At 47.3% G+C, this 18,020-nt stretch overlaps 1 protein-coding gene across 2 annotated transcripts in view; it reads left to right on the plus strand.

Annotated features, from left to right (window-relative positions):
- The window catches only part of LOC135054721 (NACHT, LRR and PYD domains-containing protein 12-like), a 411,740-nt gene that overhangs the window by 55,647 nt on the left and 338,073 nt on the right, over positions 1-18,020 (plus strand). For both annotated transcript variants that reach the window (XM_063958010.1, XM_063958009.1), the window contains one exon: positions 4,852-5,142. In XM_063958010.1, coding sequence (XP_063814080.1) covers positions 4,852-5,142 — 291 coding nt within the window. The remainder of the gene's footprint in view (positions 1-4,851; positions 5,143-18,020) is intronic.

The raw sequence follows: 18,020 nt of genomic DNA on the forward strand, positions 1-18,020 counted from the left end.
CACCAAGCAATTGACTGTCCAACAGTCATTTGCGAGGAAGATGAAATATCACAGCAGTCATCCTGTTGCAAAGCGGATAACTGAGGCCTTGACAACTATGTTGGTGTTAGACGTGCGTCCGGTATCCGCCGTTAGTTCACAGGGAACTAGACAATTTCTTGAGGTAGTGTGCCCCCGTTACCAAATACCATCTAGGTTCCACTTCTCTAGGCAGGCGATACCGAGAATGTACACGGACGTCAGAAAAAGACTCACCAGTGTCCTAAAAAATGCAGTTGTACCCAATGTCCACTTAACCACGGACATGTGGACAAGTGGAGCAGGGCAGGGTCAGGACTATATGACTGTGACAGCCCACTGGGTAGATGTATGGACTCCTGCCACAAGAACAGCAGCGGCGGCACCAGTAGCAGCATCTCGCAAACGCCAACTCTTTCCTAGGCAGGCTACGCTTTGTATTACCGCTTTCCAGAATACGCACACAGCTGAAAACCTCTTACGGCAACTGAGGAAGATCATCGCGGAATGGCTTACCCCAATTGGACTCTCCTGTGGATTTGTGGCATCGGACAATGCCAGCAATATTGTGTGTGCATTAAATATGGGCAAATTCCAGCACGTCCCATGTTTTGCACATACCTTGAATTTGGTGGTGCAGAATTTTTTAAAAAACGACAGGGGCGTGCAAGAGATGCTGTCGGTGGCCAGAAGAATTGCGGGACACTTTCGGCGTACAGGCACCACGTACAGAAGACTGGAGCAACACCAAAAACGCCTGAACCTGCCCTGCCATCATCTGAAGCAAGAAGTGGTAACGAGGTGGAATTCAACCCTATATATGCTTCAGAGGTTGGAGGAGCAGCAAAAGGCCATTCAAGCCTATACAATTGAGCACGATATAGGAGGTGGAATGCACCTGTCTCAAGCGCAGTGGAGAATGATTTCAACGTTGTGCAAGGTTCTGCTGCCCTTTGAACTTTCCACACGTGAAGTCAGTTCAGACACTGCCAGCCTGAGTCAGGTCATTCCCCTCATCAGGCTTTTGCAGAAGAAGCTGGAGACATTGAAGGAGGAGCTAACACGGAGCGATTCCGCTAGGCATGTGGGACTTGTGGATGGAGCCCTTAATTCGCTTAACCAGGATTCACGGGTGGTCAATCTGTTGAAATCAGATCACTACATTTTGGCCACCGTGCTCGATCCTAGATTTAAAACCTACCTTGGATCTCTCTTTCCGGCAGACACAAGTCTGCTGGGGTTCAAAGACCTGCTGGTGAGAAAATTGTCAAGTCAAGCGGAACGCGACCTGTCAACATCTCCTCCTTCACATTCTCCCGCAACTGGGGGTGCGAGGAAAAGGCTCAGAATTCCGAGCCCACCCGCTGGCGGTGATGCAGGGCAGTCTGGAGCGACTGCTGATGCTGACATCTGGTCCGGACTGAAGGACCTGCCAACGATTACGGACATGTCGTCTACTGCCACTGCATATGATTCTCTCCCCATTGAAAGAATGGTGGAGGATTATATGAGTGACCACATCCAAGTAGGCACGTCAGACAGTCCGTACATATACTGGCAGGAAAAAGAGGCAATTTGGAGGCCCTTGCACAAACTGGCTTTATTCTACCTAAGTTGCCCTCCCACAAGTGTGTACTCCGAAAGAGTGTTTAGTGCCGCCGCTCACCTTGTCAGCAATCGGCGTACGAGGTTACTTCCAGAAAATGTGGAGAAGATGATGTTCATTAAAATGAATTATAATCAATTCCTCCGTGGAGACATTCACCAGCAGCAATTGCCTCCACAAAGTACACAGGGAGCTGAGATGGTGGATTCCAGTGGGGACGAATTGATAATCTGTGAGGAGGGGGATGTACACGGTGATATATCGGAGGATGATGATGAGGTGGACATCTTGCCTCTGTAGAGCCAGTTTGTGCAAGGAGAGATTAATTGCTTCTTCTTTGATGGGGGTCCAAACCAACCCGTCATTTCAGTCACAGTCGTGTGGCAGACCTTGTCACTGAAATGATGGGTTGGTTAAAGTGTGCATGTCCTGTTTATACAACATAAGGGTGGGTGGGAGGGCCCAAGGACAATTCCATCTTGCACCTCTTTTTTCTTTAATTTTTCTTTGCGTCATGTGCTGTTTGGGGAGTATTTTTTGGAAGGGCCATCCTGCGTGACACTGCAGTGCCACTCCTAGATGGGCCAGGTGTTTGTGTCGGCCACTAGGGTCGCTTAGCTTACTCACACAGCTACCTCATTGCGCCTCTTTTTTTCTTTGCGTCATGTGCTGTTTGGGGAGTGTTTTTTGGAAGGGCCATCCTGCGTGACACTGCAGTGCCACTCCTAGATGGGCCAGGTGTTTGTGTCGGCCACTAGGGTCGCTTAGCTTACTCACACAGCTACCTCATTGCGCCTCTTTTTTTCTTTGCGTCATGTGCTGTTTGGGGAGTATTTTTTGGAAGGGCCATCCTGCGTGACACTGCAGTGCCACTCCTAGATGGGCCAGGTGTTTGTGTCGGCCACTAGGGTCGCTTAGCTTACTCACACAGCTACCTCATTGCGCCTCTTTTTTTCTTTGCGTCATGTGCTGTTTGGGGAGTGTTTTTTGGAAGGGCCATCCTGCGTGACACTGCAGTGCCACTCCTAGATGGGCCAGGTGTTTGTGTCGGCCACTAGGGTCGCTTAGCTTACTCACACAGCTACCTCATTGCGCCTCTTTTTTTCTTTGCGTCATGTGCTGTTTGGGGAGTGTTTTTTGGAAGGGCCATCCTGCGTGACACTGCAGTGCCACTCCTAGATGGGCCAGGTGTTTGTGTCGGCCACTAGGGTCGCTTAGCTTACTCACACTGCTACCTCATTGCGCCTCTTTTTTTCTTTGCGTCTTGTGCTGTTTGGGGAGTGTTTTTTGGAAGGGCCATCCTGCGTGACTCTGCAGTGCCACTCCTAGATGGGCCAGGTGTTTGTGTCGGCCACTAGGGTCGCTTAGCTTAGTCATCCAGCGACCTCGGTGCAAATTTTAGGACTAAAAATAATATTGTGAGGTGTGAGGTATTCAGAATAGGCTGAAAATGAGTGGAAATTATGTTTTTTGAGGTTAATAATACTTTGGGATCAAAATGACCCCCAAATTCTATGATTTAAGCTGTTTTTTAGTGTTTTTTGAAAAAAACACCCGAATCCAAAACACACCCGAATCCGACAAAAAAAATTCGGTGAGGTTTTGCCAAAACGCGGTCGAACCCAAAACACGGCCGCGGAACCGAACCCAAAACCAAAACACAAAACCCGAAAAATTTCAAGTGCACATCTCTACAAAAAACGGGACTGTCCTGCGAAAATCGGGACAGTTGGGAGGTATGCGTACAATACTGCAGGGCTGGAGACACAAGGCCTAATTCAGACCTGATCACTCATCTGCGTTTTTGCAGAGTTCTGCGATCAGATACCCACCACCCAGAGAGAGTGAAAACACGCCCCGTGCAAGTGTGTGAATACAGGCATACACCGTGCGAGAAGAAGAAAACTTCTCCAGACAGCAGACATCTGCAAATCAGTTCGCAAATCACTCAATATCGAGTGATTTTTCCAGTCTGTGCAGTGTGTGCGTAGTCCAGGACTTACTCCTCCAATGTGATACAAACAGGATGATTGGGGCCGGAGCTGACGTCACACACCCGCCCTGAAAACACTTGGGAACACCTGCATTCTTCCTGACACTCACAGAAAACGGCCAGTTATCACCCTCAAACGCCAGCTTCCTGTCAATCAGCCTGCGTATGCCTAGCGATCCAAATTTTTGCACAATTCCTTCACAGTTTGGCTTTGCATCTACGCGTTGTGATCCATACGCATGCGTTCGATAATCACCTTTCATGTGAAATCACACAATAGTGATCAGGTCTGAATTAGGCCCACAGGCCTGCACTGGAGCCGGCACCCAAAAGCTGTCTAGTCAATGACAGGCTGCCAGGAGTATTCAGTCAGCCAAGCTCTTGGGCAATTTCATTGGAGCTAGCGGTCCACTGGAAATGCCCTTTATACTACCTTATTGTTCCACCCCCTGAGACAATCCGGGCCCTAAGCAGCCACTTTGGTTACCTTATGGTAAATCTGCTACTGTATCTTCCTAGTTCTTCATACAAAGATGACTGTAACATCTGTCCATTAAACCCAGCAAACTTTCTGCCATATGTACTATATAGAATAATTTGTCTACCAGTGTATATACAGTTTGTGTCGCTTACAATCTTTGACATCCCCAATGTTGTGTAACTAATGTTATAAGTCCCAGCATGCCCCCTGCTGCACTACAACTGGAGAGCCACAGATTACCTAACCTGCAGTATGTGATATTTTATACTCTGACCAAGTGTTACTGTAACTATTACTGATACATAGTAATATATAGTTTCCATATATACAATGGCTTACACCAAAATGTTTTGAACCTTACTCATTCCTGATTACACTTATTTGGTTTATTATTAAAGGGATTTGTCTCTCATTTAGTGGCTTGCTTTTCGGTTTTCTTCAGTGCTTTTCAGTCCTGTATTTATATTAGCAGGTACAGATGTATGATTTCACTAAGATCAGAGACATCCCTGATGTGGTGGCTACACTGTTTGTGGAGTGTCTTATTTAGTGCACCACAAAATAATCATAACTACAAATGATATAAAGACATGGCTGAAATACACAGAAGAAAGTCAAGAAAATAAGGCAGCTAGAGTTGTAAGGTTTTTGGAAAACTAATACATAAAATGAATCAAAAGGTGGTGATATTGTCTCAGTAGTATAGGTGTGTCTCTATATAAAAATTATAGGATGTTATTCTGTTCTCCCCAGGGGCTCAGTGTGAGGGGAGCAGGACACCTGGAGACATTCTGTATGAGGCTTTGGCAGATCTGACACATGATGACTTCAAAAGATTTAAGGACAAGTTGTCTGATTTCTCTGATGGAGGTCGAGGCTCCATCCCATGTGGGCATCTGGAAATGGCTGATTATGTTACCACAAAAAATGTGCTCATAAAAAGTTATGGAAAGGAAGCAGCTCTGGACGTGACCATACAGGTCCTCAGGCTGATAAATCTTATGGGTCCTGCAGAGTCTCTCCAACACCATGTGACCCAACATGGTAAGTTCCAGTAAGGTGCAGAGATAATTGGGAGTTCTCTCATGTGACCTACAGTACTTGTGTTTATATACAGTGCGTCCGGAAAGTATTCACAGAGCTTCACTTTTTCCACATTTTGTTATGTAACAGCCTTATTCCAAAATGCAATAAATTCATTTTTTTCCCTCAAAGTTCTACATACAATACCCCATAATGACAAATCTAAAAAATGTTTTAGTTATTTCTGCAAATTTATTAAAAATAAAAAACTAAGAAATCACATGTACATAACTATTCACAGCATTTGCCATAAAGCTCAAAATTGAGCTCAGGTGCATCCTGTTTCCACTGCTCATCCTTGAGATGTTCCTACAGCTTAATTGGAGTTCACTTGTGGTAAATTCAGTTGATTGGACATGACACCTGTCTATATAAGGTCCCACACTTGACAGTGCATGTCTAAGCACAAACCAAACATGAAGTCAAAGTAATAGTCTGTAGACCTCCGAGACAGGATTGTCTCGAGGCATAAATCAGGGGAAGGGTACACAAAAATATCTGCTGGTTTAAAGGTCCCAATGATCACAGTCGCCTAAATTATCTGCAAATGGAAGACGTTCGGAACCACCAGGACTCTTCCTAGAGCTGGACGGCTGTCTAAACTGAGCAATCGGGGGAGAAGGACCCTAGTCAGGGAGGTGACCAAGAACCCAATGGTCACTCTGTCAGAGCTACAGCATTCCTCTGTGAAGAGAGGACAACCATCTCTGCAGCAATCCATCAATCAAGCCTGTATGTTAGAGTGGCCAGACAGAAGCCACTCCTTAGTATAAAGCACGTGGCAGCCCACCTGGAGTTTGCCAAAATGCACCTGAAGGACTCTTAGACCATGAGAAACAAAATTCTCCGGTCTGATGAGACAAAGATTGAAGTCTTTGGCATGAATGCCAGGCATCATGTTTGGAGGAAACCAGTCACTGCTCATCACCAGGCCAATACCATCCCTACAGTGAAGCATAGTAGTGGCAGCATCATGCTGTGGAGATGTTTTTCAGCTGCAGGAACTGGGAGACTAGTCAGGATAGAGGAAAAGATGAATGCAGCAATGTACAGAGACATCCTGGATGAAAACCTGCTCCAGAGTGCTCTTGACCTCAGACTGGGGTGACGGTTCATCTTTCAGCAGGACAACAACCATAAACACACAGCCAAGATATCAAAGTAGTGGCTTAAGGACAATTCTTTGAATGTCCTTGAGTGGCCCAGCCAGAGCCTATACTTGAATCCGATTGAACATCTCTGGAGAGAGCTGAAAATGGCTGTGCACCAACACTTTCCATCCAACATGATGGAGCTTAAGAGGTGCTGCAAAGAGGAATAGGCGAAACTGCCCAAAGATTGGTTTGCATCATATTCAGAAAGACGAGGCTGTAATTGCTGCCAAAGGTGCATCAACAAAGTATTGAGCAAAGGCTGTGAATACTTATGTACATGTGATTTCTTAGTTTTTTATTATTAATAAATTTGCAAAAATCTCAAAAATCTTTTTTCATGTTGTCATTATGGGGTATTGTGTGTAGAATTTTGAGGGAAAAATTTATTTATTCCATTTGGAAATACGGCTGTAACATGACAAAATGTGGAAAAAGTGAAGCGCTGTGAATACTTTCTGTACATAGGAGTAAATCATCTCATGGAATCATGCACTTATCAGTGGGGAGCACACTCAGTCTTTATGACTGTGAAGCAAAATGGAGGGAGTTGGAAGCCCAATAGTATTGGCAGTGTTTAGGCAGTACTTGCAAGTGCCTCTAAATGTCACATTGATTACTTCAGTCAGGAAAATCATTGTGCACTTCCAATTATATTGACTGCAGGAGGACACATTACACACAGGACAGTCACTGTGCACTTCCTCTTATACTGACGGTAGGAGAACACATCACACACAGGACAGTCACTGTGCACTTCCTCTTATACTGACTACAGGAGGACACATCACACACAGGACAGTCACTGTGCACTTCCTCTTATACTGACGGTAGGAGAACACATCACACACACAGGACAGTCACTGTGCACTTCCTCTTATACTGACTACAGGAGGACACATCACACACAGGACAGTCACTGTGCACTTCCTCTTATACTGACTACAGGAGGACACATCACACACAGGACAGTCACTGTGCACTTCCTCTTATACTGACTGCAGGAGGACACATCACACACAGGACAGTCACTGTGCACTTCCTCTTATACTGATTGCAGGAGGACACATCACACACAGGACAGTCACCGTGCACTTCCTCTTATACTGACTGCAGGAGGACACATCACACACAGGACAGTCACTGTGCACTTCCTCTTATACTGACTGCAGGAGGACACATCACACACAGGACAGTCACTGTGCACTTCCTCTTATACTGACTGCAGGAGGACACATCACACACAGGACAGTCACCGTGCACTTCCTCTTATACTGACTACAGGAGGACACATCACACACAGGACAGTCACTGTGCACTTCCTCTTATACTGACTGCAGGAGGACACATCACACACAGGACAGTCACTGTGCACTTCCTCTTATACTGACTGCAGAGGACACATCACTCACAGGACAGTCACTGTGCACTTCCTCTTATACTGACTGCAGGAGGACACATCACACAGGACAGTCACTGTGCACTTCCTCTTATACTGACTGCAGGAGGACACATCATACACAGGACAGTCACTGTGCACTTCCTCTTATACTGACTGCAGGAGGACACATCACACACAGGACAGTCACTGTGCACTTCCTCTTATACTGACTGCAGGAGGACACATCACACACAGGACAGTCACCGTGCACTTTCTCTTATACTGACTGCAGGGGGACACATCACACACAGGACAATCACTGTGCGCTTCCTCTTATACTGACTGCAGGAGGACACATCACACACACAGGACAGTCACTGTGCACTTCCTCTTATACTGACTGCAGGAGGACACATCACACACAGGACAATCACTGTGCGCTTCCTCTTATACTGACTGCAGGAGGACACATCACACACACAGGACAATCACTGTACGCTTCCTCTTATACTGACTGTAGGAGGACACATCACACACAGGACAGTCACTGTGCACTTCCTCTTATACTGACTGCAGGAGGACACATCACACACAGGACAGTCACTGTGCACTTCCTCTTATACTGACTACAGGAGGACACATCACACACAGGACAGTCACTGTGCACTTCCTCTTATACTGACTGCAGGAGGACACATCACACACAGGACAGTCATTGTGCACTTCCTCTTATACTGACTGCAGGGGGACACATCACACACAGGACAATCACTGTGCGCTTCCACTTATACTGACTGCAGGAGGACACATCACACACACAGGACAGTCACCGTGCACTTCCTCTTATACTGACTGCAGGAGGACACATCACACACAGGACAGTCACTGTGCACTTCCTCTTATACTGACTGCAGGAGGACACATCACACACAGGACAATCACTGTGCACTTCCTCTTATACTGACTGCAGGAGGACACATCACACACAGGACAGTCACTATGCACTTCCTCTTATACTGACTGCAGGAGGACACATCACACACAGGACAATCACTGTGCGCTTCCTCTTATACTGACTGCAGGAGGACACATCACACACACAGGACAGTCACTGTGCACTTCCTCTTATACTGACTGCAGGAGGACACATCACACACAGGACAATCACTGTGCGCTTCCTCTTATACTGACTGTAGGAGGACACATCACACACAGGACAGTCACTGTGCACTTCCTCTTATACTGACTGCAGGAGGTCACATCACACACAGGACAGTCACGTGCACTTCCTCTTATACTGACTGCAGGAGGACACATCACACACAGGACAATCACTGTGCGCTTCCTCTTATACTGACTGTAGGAGGACACATCACACACAGGACAGTCACTATGCACTTCCTCTTATACTGACTGCAGGAGGACACATCACACACAGGACAGTCCCCGTGCACTTCCTCTTATACTGACTGCAGGAGGACACATCACACACAGGACAATCACTGTGCACTTCCTCTTATACTGACTGCAGGAGGACACATCACACACAGGACAATCACTGTGCGCTTCCTCTTATACTGACTGCAGGAGGACACATCACACACAGGACAGTCACTGTGCACTTCCTCTTATACTGACTGCAGGAGGACACATCACACACAGGACAATCACTGTGCACTTCCTCTTATACTGACTGCAGGAGGACACATCACACACAGGACAGTCACTATGCACTTCCTCTTATACTGACTGCAGGAGGACACATCACACACAGGACAGTCCCCGTGCACTTCCTCTTATACTGACTGCAGGAGGACACATCACACACAGGACAATCACTGTGCACTTCCTCTTATACTGACTGCAGGAGGACACATCACACACAGGACAATCACTGTGCGCTTCCTCTTATACTGACTGCAGGAGGACACATCACACACAGGACAGTCACTGTGCACTTCCTCTTATACTGACTGCAGGAGGACATATCACACACAGGACAGTCACTGTGCACTTCCTCTTATACTGACTGCAGGAGGACACATCACACACAGGACAGTCACTGTGCACTTCCTCTTATACTGACTGCAGGAGGACACATCACACACAGGACAGTCACTGTGCACTTCCTCTTATACTGACTGCAGGAGGACACATCACACACAGGACAGTCACTGTGCACTTCCTCTTATACTGACTGGAGGAGGACACATCACACACAGGACAATCACTGTGCACTTCCTCTAATACTGGGGCAGATGTATTAACGTGGAGAAGGCATAAGGAAGTGATAAACCAGTGATATGTGCAAGGTGATAAAGGCACCAGCCAATCAGCTCCAATATGTAAATTAACAGTTAGGATCTGATTGGCTGGTGCCTTTATAACTTGGCACATATCACTGGTTTATCACTTCCTTATGCCTTCTCCAGGTTAATTCATCTGCCCCACTGACTGCAGGAGAACACATACACAGGACAGTCACTGTGCACTTCCTCTTATACTGCATGCAGGAGAACACATCACACACAGGACAGTCACTGTGCACTTCCTCTTATACTGACTGCAGGAGGAGACATCATACACAGGACAGTCACTGTGCACTTCCTCTTATACTGACTGCAGGAGGACACATCACACACAGGACAGTCACTGTGCACTTCCCCTTATACTGACTGCAGGAGGACACATCACACACAGGACAGTCACTGTGCACTTCTTCATACTGACTGCAGGAGAACACATCACACAGAGGACAATCACTGTGCACTTCCTCTTATACTGATAACAGGAGGACACATCACACACAGGACAGTCACTGTGCACTTCCTCTTATACTGACAGCAGGAGGACACATCACACACAGGACAGTCACTGTGCACTTCCTCTTATACTGACTGCAGGAGGACACATCACACACAGGACAGTCACTGTGCACTTCCTCTTATACTGACTGCAGGAGGACACATCACACACAGGACAGTCACTGTGCACTTCCCCTTATACTGACTGCAGGAGGACACATCACACACAGGACAGTCACTGTGCACTTCCCCTTATACTGACTGCAGGAGGACACATCACACACAGGACAGTCACTGTGCACTTCCTCTTATACTGACTGCAGGAGGACACATCACACACAGGACAGTCACTGTGCACTTCCTCTTATACTGACTGCAGGAGGACACATCACACACAGGACAGTCACTGTGCACTTCCTCTTATACTGACTGCAGGAGGACACATCACACACAGGACAGTCACTGTGCACTTCCTCTTATACTGACTGCAAGAGGACACATCACACACAGGACAGTCACTGTGCACTTCCTCTTACACTGACTGCAGGAGGACACATCACACACAGGACAGTCACTGTGCACTTCCTCTTACACTGACTGCAGGAGGACATATCACACACAGGACAATCACTGTGCGCTCCCCTTTATACTGACTGCAGGAGGAAACATCACACAGGACAGTCACTGTGCACTTCCTCTTATACTGACTACAGGAGGACACATCACACACAGGACAGTCACTGTGCACGTCCTCTTATACTGACTGCAGGAGGACACAGCACACACAGGACAGTCACTGTGCACTTCCTCTTATACTGACTGCAGGAGGTCACATCACACACAGGACAGTCACTGTGCACTTCCTCTTATACTGACTGCAGGAGGACACATCACACACACACACACACACACACACACAGAACAGTCACTGTGCACTTCCTCTTATACTGACTGCAGGAGGACACATCACACACACAGGACAGTCACTGTGCACTTCCTCTTATACTGACTGCAGGAGGACACATCACACACAGGACAGTCACTATGCACTTACTCTTATACTGACTGCAGGAGGACACATATCTTACACAGGACAGTCACTGTGCACTACCTCTTATACTGACTGCAGGAGGACACATCACACACAGGACAGTCACTGTGCACTTCCTCTTATACTGACTGCAGGAGGACACATCACACACAGGACAGTCACTGTGCACTTCCTCTTATACTGACTGCAGGAGGACACATCACACACAGGACAGTCACTGTGCACTTCCTCTTATACTGACTGCAGGAGGACACATCACACACAGGACAGTCACTGTGCACTTCCTCTTATACTGACTGCAGGAGGACACATCACACACAGGACAGTCACTGTGCACTTCCTCTTATACTGACTGCAGGAGGACACATCACACACAGGACAGTCACTGTGCACTTCCTCTTATACTGACTGCAGGAGGACACATCACACATAGGACAGTCACTGTGCGCTTCCTCTTATACTTACTGCAGGAGGACACATCACACAGGACAGTCACTGTGCACTTCCCCTTATACTGACTGCAGGAGGAAACATCATACACAGGACAGTCAATGTGCACTTCCTCTTATACTGACTGCAGGAGGACACATTACACACAGGACAGTCACTGTGCACTTCCTCTTATACTGACTGCAGGAGGACACATTACACACAGGACAGTCACTGTGCACTTCCTCTTATACTGACTGCAAGAGGACACATCACACACAGGACAGTCACTGTGCACTTCCTCTTACACTGACTGCAGGAGGACACATCACACACAGGACAGTCACTGTGCACTTCCTCTTACACTGACTGCAGGAGGACACATCACACACAGGACAATCACTGTGCGCTCCCCCTTATACTGACTGCAGGAGGAAACATCACACAGGACAGTCACTGTGCACTTCCTCTTATACTGACTACAGGAGGACACATCACACACAGGACAGTCACTGTGCACTTCCTCTTATACTGACTGCAGGAGGACACATCACACACAGGACAATCCCTGTGCACTTCCTCTTATACTGACTGCAGGAGGACACATCACACACAGGACAGTCACTGTGCGCTTCCCCTTATACTGACTGCAGGAGGACACATCACACACAGGACAGTCACTGTGCACTTCCTCTTATACTGACTGCAGGAGGACACATCACACACAGGACAATCCCTGTGCACTTCCTCTTATACTGACTGCAGGAGGACACATCACACACAGGACAGTCACTGTGCACTTCCTCTTATACTGACTGCAGGAGGACACATCACACACAGGACAGTCACTGTGCACTTCCTCTTATACTGACTGCAGGAGGACACGTCACACACAGGACAGTCACTGTGCACTTCCTCTTATACTGACTGCAGGAGGACACATCACACACAGTACAGTCACTGTGCACTTCCTCTTATACTGACTGCAGGAGGACACATCACACACAGGACAGTCACTGTGCACTTCCTCTTATACTGACTGCAGGAGGACACATCACACACAGGACAGTCACTGTGCACTTCCTCTTATACTGACTGCAGGAGGACACATCACACACAGGACAGTCACTGTGCACTTCCTCTTATACTGACTGCAGGAGGACACATCACACACAGGACAGTCACTGTGCACTTCCTCTTATACTGACTGCAGGAGGACACATCACACAGGACAGACACTGTGCACTTCCTCTTATACTGACTGCAGGAGGACACATCACACAGGACAGACACTGTGCACTTCCTCTTATACTGACTGCAGGAGGACACATAACACACAGGACAGTCACAGTGCACTTCCTCTTATACTGACTGCAGGAGGACACATCACACACAGGACAGTCACTGTGCACTTCCTCTTATACTGACTGCAGGAGGACACATCACACACAGGACAGTCACTGTGCACTTCCTCTTATACTGACTGCAGGAGTATACATTACACACAGGACAGTCACAGTGCACGTCCTCTTATACTGACTGCAGGTGGACACATCACACACAGGACAGTCACTGTGCACTTCCACTAATACTGACTGCAGGAGGACACATCACACACAGGACAGTCACTGTGCACTTCCTCTTATACTGACTGCAGGAGGACACATCACACACAGGACAGTCACTGTGCACTACCTCTTATACTGACTGCAGGAGGACACATCACACACAGAACAGTCACTGTGTACTTCCTCTTATACTGACTGCAGGAGGTCACATCACACAGAGGACAGTCACTGTGCACTTCCTCTTATACTGACTGCAGGAGGACACATCACACACAGGACAGTCACTGTGCACTTCCTCTTATACTGACTGCAGGAGGAGACATCACACACAGGACAGTCACTGTGCACTTCCTCTTATACTGACTGCAGGAGGACACATCACACACAGGACAGTCACTGTGCATTTCCTCTTATACTGACTGCAGGAGGACACATTACACACAGGACAGTCACTGTGCACTTCCTCTTATACTGACTGCAGGAGGACACATCACACACAGGACAGTCACTGTGCACTTCCTCTTATACTGACTGCAGGAGGACACATCACACACAGGACAGTCACTGTGCACTTCCTCTTATACTGACTGCAGGAGGACACATCACACACAGGACAGTCACTGTGCACTTCCTCTTATACTGACTGCAGGAGGACACATCACACACAGGACAGTCACTGTGCACTTCCTCTTATACTGACTGCAGGAGGACACATCACACACAGGACAGTCACTGTGTACTTCCTCTTATACTGACTGCAGGAGGTCACATCACACAGAGGACAGTCACTGTGCACTTCCTCTTATACTGACTGCAGGAGGAGACATCACACACAGGACAGTCACTGTGCACTTCCTCTTATACTGACTGCAGGAGGACACATCACACACAGGACAGTCACTGTGCATTTCCTCTTATACTGACTGCAGGAGGACACATTACACACAGGACAGTCACTGTGCACTTCCTCTTATACTGACTGCAGGAGGACACATCACACACAGGACAGTCACTGTGTACTTCCTCTTATACTGACTGCAGGAGGTCACATCACACAGAGGACAGTCACTGTGCACTTCCTCTTATACTGACTGCAGGAGGAGACATCACACACAGGACAGTCACTGTGCACTTCCTCTTATACTGACTGCAGGAGGACACATCACACACAGGACAGTCACTGTGCATTTCCTCTTATACTGACTGCAGGAGGACACATTACACACAGGACAGTCACTGTGCACTTCCTCTTATACTGACTGCAGGAGGACACATCACACACAGGACAGTCACTGTGCGCTTCCTCTTATACTGACTGCAGGAGGACACATCACACACAGGACAGTCACTGTGCACTTCCTCTTATACTGACTGCAGGAGGACACATCACACACAGGACAGTCACTGTGCGCTTCCTCTTATACTGACTGCAGGAGGACACATCACACACAGGACAGTCACTGTGCACTTCCTCTTATACTGACTGCAGGAGGAGACATCACACACAGGACAGTCACTGAGCACTTCCTCTTATACTGACTGCAGGAGGACACATCACACACAGGACAGTCACTGTACACTTCCTCTTATACTGACTGCAGGAGGACACATCACACACAGGACAGTCACTGTACACTTCTGCTTATACTGACTGCAGGAGGACACATCACACACAGGACAGTCACTGTACACTTCTGCTTATACCAAGTTAACAAGACAGAGAGAGGGTTGCTTTTTCCCCCTGATATCCCCCCAGCACTCCGACTATTACCTGTACCAACACTTGAACTTTTCTGATAATTGAATTTCAGAGATATTGGTTACATGCATTTGCAAATACATGGTTAGCTGCTGAGCAGCGTGAAGTCTTCTCCACTATCAGCAGTCCTAACACTACATAACAGCAGTGCCTACATAGTCCCATGTATACCAGCGGCCGTCTGGTGCCCCCCGCCAGGATCCCGGTGTCTATACTATCCTGACTATTAGTATGCTAACCGCATCCCCTCCCAAAGAGTGGTCGACCAACAAAGACCTTGCCAAAAGCAAGGTGTCTAATTGTTCACTGGGTCACAAAGAAGCCCAAGGTAACCTCTAAGCAACTGAAGACCTTTCGCACATTAGCTAATGTTAATGTTTATGAGCCCACCATCAGAAGGACACTGAACAAAAATGGTGTGCATGGCAGGACTTCAAGGAGAAAGTCGCTGCTTTCCAAAAAGAGCATTGGTGCCCTCCTGCAGTTTGCTAAAGATGACCTGGACAAGCCAGAAGGGTATTGGAACAATTTTTAGTGGACAGATGAGTACAAAATCGAGCTTTTTGGTTACAATGAGAAGTGTTAGATTTGAAGAAAGGAGAACACTACATTCCAGCATAAAAACCTCACACTGTCTGTCAAACACGGTGGTGGTGGTGGTGGTAGTGGTGGTATCACGGTTTGGCCTTGTTTTGCTGCATCAGGCAAAGGAGGACTTGTCATCATTGATGTGACAATGAATTCTGAATTATATGAGTATATTCTGAAGGAAAATGTCAGGACATCTGTCCATAAGCTGCATCTCAAGAGAACACGATCCATGCTGCAAGACAACAACCCAAGTCATTCTACCAAACAAGGGTTAAAGAACAATAAATGTACAATTTTGGAAAGGTCAAATCAAAGTCCTGACCTTAATCTAGAGATGTGCGGTGGGCACTTTTCATGTTTTGTGTTTTGGTTCTAATTCCCCGGTCGTGTTTTGGTTTTGGATCTGTTTGATTTTTTTTAAAAACATAAAACCAGCTAAAATCACAGAATTTGGGGGTAAATTTGATCCTATGGTATTATTAACCTCAATAACTTTTATTTTCAGTCTATTCTGAACACCTCACACCTCACAATATTGTTTTTAGGCCTAAAAGTTGCACCAAGGTTGCTGGATGATTAAGCTAAGTGACACAAGTGTGCGGCACAAACACCTGGCCCATCTAGGAGTGGCACTGCAGTGTCTGACAGAATGGCACTTTTCAAAAACTAGGCCCTAAACAGCACGTCATGCAAAGGAGTAAAAGAGGTGCAATGAGGTAGCTGTATGACTAAGCTAAGAGACGCAAGTGTGAGGCACAAACACCTGGCCCATCTAAGAGTGGCACTGCAGTGTCAGACAGGATGGCACTTAAAAAAAACTTGTCCCCAAACAGCACATGATGCAAAGAAAAAAAGAGGTGCACCAAGGTTGCTGGATGGCTAAGCTAAGCGACACAAGTGTGCGGCACAAACACCTGGCCCATCTAGGAGTGGCACACAGTGGCTGAATGTCGAAAGTGGCCCGCAACTTTTTGGGCCACCGACAGCATCTATTGCACGCCCCTGTCATTTCTCAAAAAATGTTGCACCACCAAATTAATTGTATGTGCAAAACATGGGACGTGCTGGAACTTGCCCAGATGTAATACAAGCACAATATTGGTGGCACAGGAGAGTGTACCCCTAAACCACACACACATGGCAAACCCTGTAAAAATTATTTGGATTAAATATTAATAACCCCTTTATTTGGACTAAATAATAAACCGCACAGGACAGCACCACTGGACTGATATGGTAGTACCCCTGAACTTATATGGCTTCACCACTGGACTGGACTTATACGCCACTACCACTGGACCTATATGTCAGTACCAATGGACTTATACAGCAGTACCACTGGACTTATACGGCAGTACCACTGGACTTAGATGGCAGTATCACTGGACTTAGACGGCAGTACCACTTATACGGCAGTACCACTGGACTTATACAGCAGTACCACTGGACTTAGATGGCAGTATCACTGGACTTAGACGGCAGTACCAATGGACATATATGGCAGTACCACTGGACTTACACGGCAGTACCACTGCACTTATACGGCAGTTCCACTGGACTTATACGGCAGTCCCACTGGAATTATACGGCAGAATCACTGGACTTATATGGCAGTACCACTGGACTTATACTGCAGCAACACTGGACTTATATGGCAGTACCACTGCACTGGACTTATACGGCAGTACCACTAGACTTTATATGGCAGTATCACTGGACTTATATGGCAGTATCACTGGACTTATATGGCAGTACCACTGGACTTATACGGCAGTACCACTGGACTTATTCGGCAGTATCACTGGACTTATGGCAGCACAGGGACACCACCACTGGACTGATGCAGGACAACACAGCACCACTGCACTGGACTGGACTTATACAGCAGCACTGGACATATGGCAGTAGAGGACACCACCACTGTGACTGGACTGATGCAGCACAAGACACCACCACTGGACTGATGCAGCACAACACAGCACCACTGCACTGGACTGGACTTATAGAGCAGCATTGGAGATATGGCAGCAGAGGACACCACCACTGTGACTGGACTGATGCAGCACAGGACACCACCACTGGACTGATGCAGCACAACACAGCAC

Source organism: Pseudophryne corroboree, chromosome 3 (genome assembly GCF_028390025.1).
Source record: "Pseudophryne corroboree isolate aPseCor3 chromosome 3, aPseCor3.hap2, whole genome shotgun sequence".
Lineage (NCBI taxonomy): Eukaryota > Metazoa > Chordata > Amphibia > Anura > Myobatrachidae > Pseudophryne > Pseudophryne corroboree.